This window comes from Puntigrus tetrazona, unplaced genomic scaffold, assembly GCF_018831695.1.
Source record: "Puntigrus tetrazona isolate hp1 unplaced genomic scaffold, ASM1883169v1 S000000414, whole genome shotgun sequence".
Taxonomy (NCBI): Eukaryota; Metazoa; Chordata; class Actinopteri; order Cypriniformes; family Cyprinidae; genus Puntigrus; species Puntigrus tetrazona.
Window position 1 is genome coordinate 1 of NW_025048064.1, and position 2,310 is coordinate 2,310.

General features: G+C 41.5%; 1 protein-coding gene across 1 annotated transcript; it reads right to left on the bottom strand.

The window, feature by feature from the left end:
* Positions 1-4: 4 nt before the first annotated feature.
* Positions 5-2,282, bottom strand: LOC122333907 (palmitoyltransferase ZDHHC8B-like; the record flags this gene model as incomplete). Its single annotated transcript, XM_043231765.1, has 4 exons — positions 1,679-2,282; positions 1,131-1,303; positions 158-260; positions 5-88 (listed from the first exon to the last, which is right to left on the bottom strand). Coding segments are annotated over exons 1-4 (438 nt in total), but the record flags the coding sequence as incomplete, so codon positions are not given.
* Positions 2,283-2,310: the final 28 nt, after the last annotated feature.

The window sequence follows — 2,310 nt, forward strand, 5'->3', positions numbered from 1 at the left end:
GCGTGATGGGGCCGAAGAGCACGAACTGCACGTTCTGACAGCATCCGCGCGTGAACGGGTTCACTCCGCCCTGGAACTTCCCCGTCACCTGAGAAACCACGACCCCTTCAGCTTCCAGAACAATCAAACATCTCCAACATCTCAGGCGGGATCTCACCTGTTCGTTCGTGGTGCGTCCTCTCGCCACCAGCACCAGATGAAAGCACGACAGACCCAGGACGGGGATGAAGAACAGAGCCGAAACGCTCATGACCGCCAGCTTACAAACACCGTCAAGGTCCTGACACACAACTCAACCCAAACACTGACACACACGGCTGGAGTTTGAGCGAAACTGAACTAAAATTGCAATAAAAATAAAATGCATGCATAAAATTAAACTAAGACTTAAAACTAAAACAATAAAAAATGAATCCAAAACTCTGATCTGTATAATAAATATAATTACAAGACTAAAGTGCTAACATTTAAACTATTAATGCAAATCGCAAAACGTCAACTGCAAAAATAAACATTGGAAAGAAAAATTTAAACTAAACAAAAAAGGTAATGATAATAAGTTAAACAAATATATGAAAGCATGCAGCTAACCATTATAAAGTCAACAATAAAAATAAATGCTAATTCTTGATATTAATTAAAACAACACTGAGTCAGATTCGCTTCCTGAAGAGTGAAACACTGCGGCAGTTTCAGATTGTTTTGAGTATTATGATAATATCAGCTTCCGACCAATCACGTGAGTCTGGGGCGGGGCTATCTGTCCGACTGACCAATGGCTGCTCTATGCTCCATTTTTGCTGCTCTATGCCAAAATCACGGAGCCTGAGTCTGCTTTTTTCTGGAGCCCTTTCCTCTATAAACCAGACTAAAGGACTGAAAAAAACTAAAACAAAAATAAACATTTACAGACAAAAAATTCAAAATTCAGGCAAGATTGCCAATTGCAATTTGTAGAAAAATAAGAGATTGACTTTGTGCATTACATTAGTCCAAACAGGAGGAGAAAAAAGATCAGCAAAAGACAAGAAAAGGGTTTCATTTCTGCAAAAGAAGCGACTTTTCACAGCATCGAATCTGATCGTGAAACGTTAGGAAATGATTTGGAGCAGTTCGGAGCTGAAGGATACGAGACGGCAGCATGCAGTTCCCACAGGTTCTCCAGGTGATCCAGAACATACAGAAGACCTCCAGAAAACACACCCATCATGTGAAGAGTCAGAGACAGCAGGAAGAGGAAGAAGAAGCGGTAGTTGCGTCTCCCGATGCAGTTGTTCACCCAGGGACAGTGATGGTCGAAGTCCTGAAGACGTGATACAGCGGGTTCAACAAGAACACCTCACCGTTCCTCACGAAATATGTTTACTTGAATTTTTCAGCAAATGTTGGTAACAACCCAAGCACCAACTTGTTTCATTACTGGATAAATCAGCATCTTAACAAGCACTTGTCTCCACCTACTGGAGAAACGATGCAATCGACGCCAACGTTATTTTAGAGCAAGTTACTTAATTTTAATCGATGTTTATATCCGAATTATAGATTTTAATCCCGGTATTTGAGTGTAAGAGAGAAGTAATACAGCGTAGCTGAGATTGCGATGCTTTATCGATTCATCGTGTAGCTCTTCGCTGATCTGAAAGCAAATCAATAAACGGGCAGGAAGTGTTCGTCTCACCTCCACGCAGTGATCGCAGACACTACAGTGTGAGCAGCGCGGCGGACGATAGAAGTGACACGACGCGCACCACTTCATTCGCACCTGAACGCCGCGCACCTCCACGTTCTTATAGAGCGGCGCGCGGAAGTCCTCGTCCTTGTCCTCCTCCTCGCTCGCTGCCGAGAAAACACAGAGCGTCAGGCCAGGCCTGCGTGGCTAGGAACAAACCAGTCAAACTGATGCTGAGATCTAAATGACTGGATATGAGATACGAAACTGTGAGATATGACAATAATAAAAAACTATTGCGAGATGACAAAACATAGTTGCGAGATTAAAAAACATAGTTGTGAGACGAAAAAACATAGTTGCGAGACAAAAAAACATAGTTGTGAGACGAAAAAACATAGTTGCGAGATTAAAAAACATAGTTGCAAGATTAAAAAACATAGTTGCGAGATTAAAAAACATAGTTGTGAGACGAAAAAACATAGTTGCGATATTAAAAAACATAGTTGTGAGACGAAAAAACATAGTTGTGAGACGAAAAAACATAGTTGCGAGATGAAAAAACATAGTTGTGAGACGAAAAAACATAGTTGCGAGACGAAAAAACATAGTTGCGAGACAAAAAAACATAGTTGCGAGAT